General features: G+C 56.9%; 1 protein-coding gene across 1 annotated transcript; it reads right to left on the reverse strand.

Moving 5' to 3' along the window:
• Nucleotides 1–375: 375 nt before the first annotated feature.
• On the reverse strand, nucleotides 376–1,279 carry ETH_00038790 (uncharacterized protein; the record flags this gene model as incomplete). The annotated part of the gene is made up of 3 exons (XM_013379836.1): nucleotides 376–587; nucleotides 756–812; nucleotides 1,046–1,279. Coding segments are annotated over 3 exons (503 nt in total), but the record flags the coding sequence as incomplete, so codon positions are not given.
• Nucleotides 1,280–1,843: the final 564 nt, after the last annotated feature.

The following is a 1,843-nucleotide window of genomic DNA, read 5'->3' on the forward strand; positions in this document are numbered from 1 at the left end:
AGCTAGCCAACGGCCCAGCTAGCTAAAGCCCAAGGGCCGCGCAGCTAGCCAAGCTTTAAGACTTGAAAGGACTTGTCTTTTTTAAGTTAACATTTGCCCATCTTCTGGGCTCTTTAGGCCTCGGGCGAAGAGGGCCTAGCTAGCTAGGCCATGCAGGTAGCTAGCTAGCTAGCTAGCCGCATGGCTTAGCTAGCTAGCTAGCTAGCCAGCTAGCTAGCCAGCTAGCTAGCTAGTTGGCGCTTTACCGGTTGCCTAGCCGGCTAGCTAGCCAACACTACCAGCCAGCTAACTAGCTAGCTAGCTAGCTAGCTAGCTGGCCAGCCAACACTAACAGCTAGCTAGCTAGCTAGCTAGCTAGCTAGCTAGCCAACGCTGCTAGCTAGCTGCTGCGGCTTTCGAGCGGGGGATCGTGTCTGGGATCTTCTGTAAAGCTTCTTCGACGCACTTGATGCAAAACCGCTCGAACTGTTCAGCTGCTGCTGCTACTTCTGCTGCTGCTGCTTCTGCTTCTGCTGCTGCTCCTGCTGCTGCAGTTGCTGCTGCTGCTGCAGTCTCTGCAGCAGCTGCTCGATGCCGCCTGCGGATGTCTGCGGAAGAAGACAGGTGGCAGCAGCAGCGGTCACCAGGTGTACAGACACTGCACCTGAACGCCTCTGTTGCTGCTGCTGCAGCTGCTGCAGCAGCTGCTGCTGCTGCAGGTGCTTGCTTCTGCTGCACGTGCTGCTGCTTCTGCAGGTGCTGCTGCTGCTTCTTACCTTTAAGAATATCTGCCTTCCGTCGGCTCCACAGCTGTCCCAATTTCGCCTTGACGTCTGAGACACAAACGGGGTTTAGGGTTTAGGGTTTAGGGTTTAGGGATTGGGCGGCCCATGAAGGTCCCAAATCCTTGGAGCCCCTTCATGGCCCAAACCCTCGTAAAGAAGAGTTCAGTGATCCCTCAGGACCCCTGCGCCCTAGGGTTTAGGGTTTAGGTCCTAGGGTTTAGGGTCTAGGGTTTAGGTGCAAAGGTTTAGGGTTTAGGGTTTAGGGTTGGGCCCCTGCTAACCTGCAGGCAGGTCCTTGGCAGCGGTCTTCAAAACAGTGGAAACCACAAGGCGCAGTCTCGCGTCTGCTGCAGCAGCAGAAGTAGCAGCAGGCGCTGCTGCTGCAGCAGCAGCAGGTGCTGCTCCTGCAGCAGCAAGTGCTGCTGCTGCAGCAGGTGCTGGTGCAGCAGCAGGTGCTGCTGCTGCTGCAGGTAAAACATAAGGAGCCGCCACCCCACAGGGGCCCTCGTGAGGGTCTGTGGGGCCCCCAGAGGCCCCACAGGTACCCCCAGGGGCCCCCCAGGAGACCCCAGGGGCCCCCCAGGGGCCCCCAGGGGCCCCCCAGGGGCCCCCAGTTGATTGGAATGTTTGTGGAGGTTTCCAAAGGGTTAAAAGGCCTTCGCGAGCTGCAGCGGAGATGAGGCGCAGCTGAAAGAGAAAAAGAAGGGTTTAAACCCTAAACCCTAAACCGTTAGACCCTAAACCCCAACCCTAAACCCTAGAACTAAACCCTAGGACTAAACCAGAAGTCTAAACCCCAAGTCTAGTCCCTAGAACTAAACCCTAGCCCCAAACCCTAGGTCTTTCGCTTTTAAGGCAAATGAGCCAGCAAGGCGAAGGGTTTAGGGTTTAGGGCCTGCCTTCAGAGTCTATTCCGAGGAGTCAGAAAAAGGGTTTAGGGTTTAGGGTTTAGGGTTTACTGCCTCAGTTGTATCTCCTGGAATCTTCCACAATGTCGCCCCAGACCGCCACCCGCCCGGACCTCCCTTGCTGCTGCTGCTGCTGCTGCTGCTGCTGCTGCTGCTGCTGCTGCTGCTGCT

Source organism: Eimeria tenella, genomic scaffold (genome assembly GCF_000499545.2).
Source record: "Eimeria tenella Houghton genomic scaffold, Eth_scaff4055, whole genome shotgun sequence".
Classification (NCBI taxonomy): domain Eukaryota; phylum Apicomplexa; class Conoidasida; order Eucoccidiorida; family Eimeriidae; genus Eimeria; species Eimeria tenella.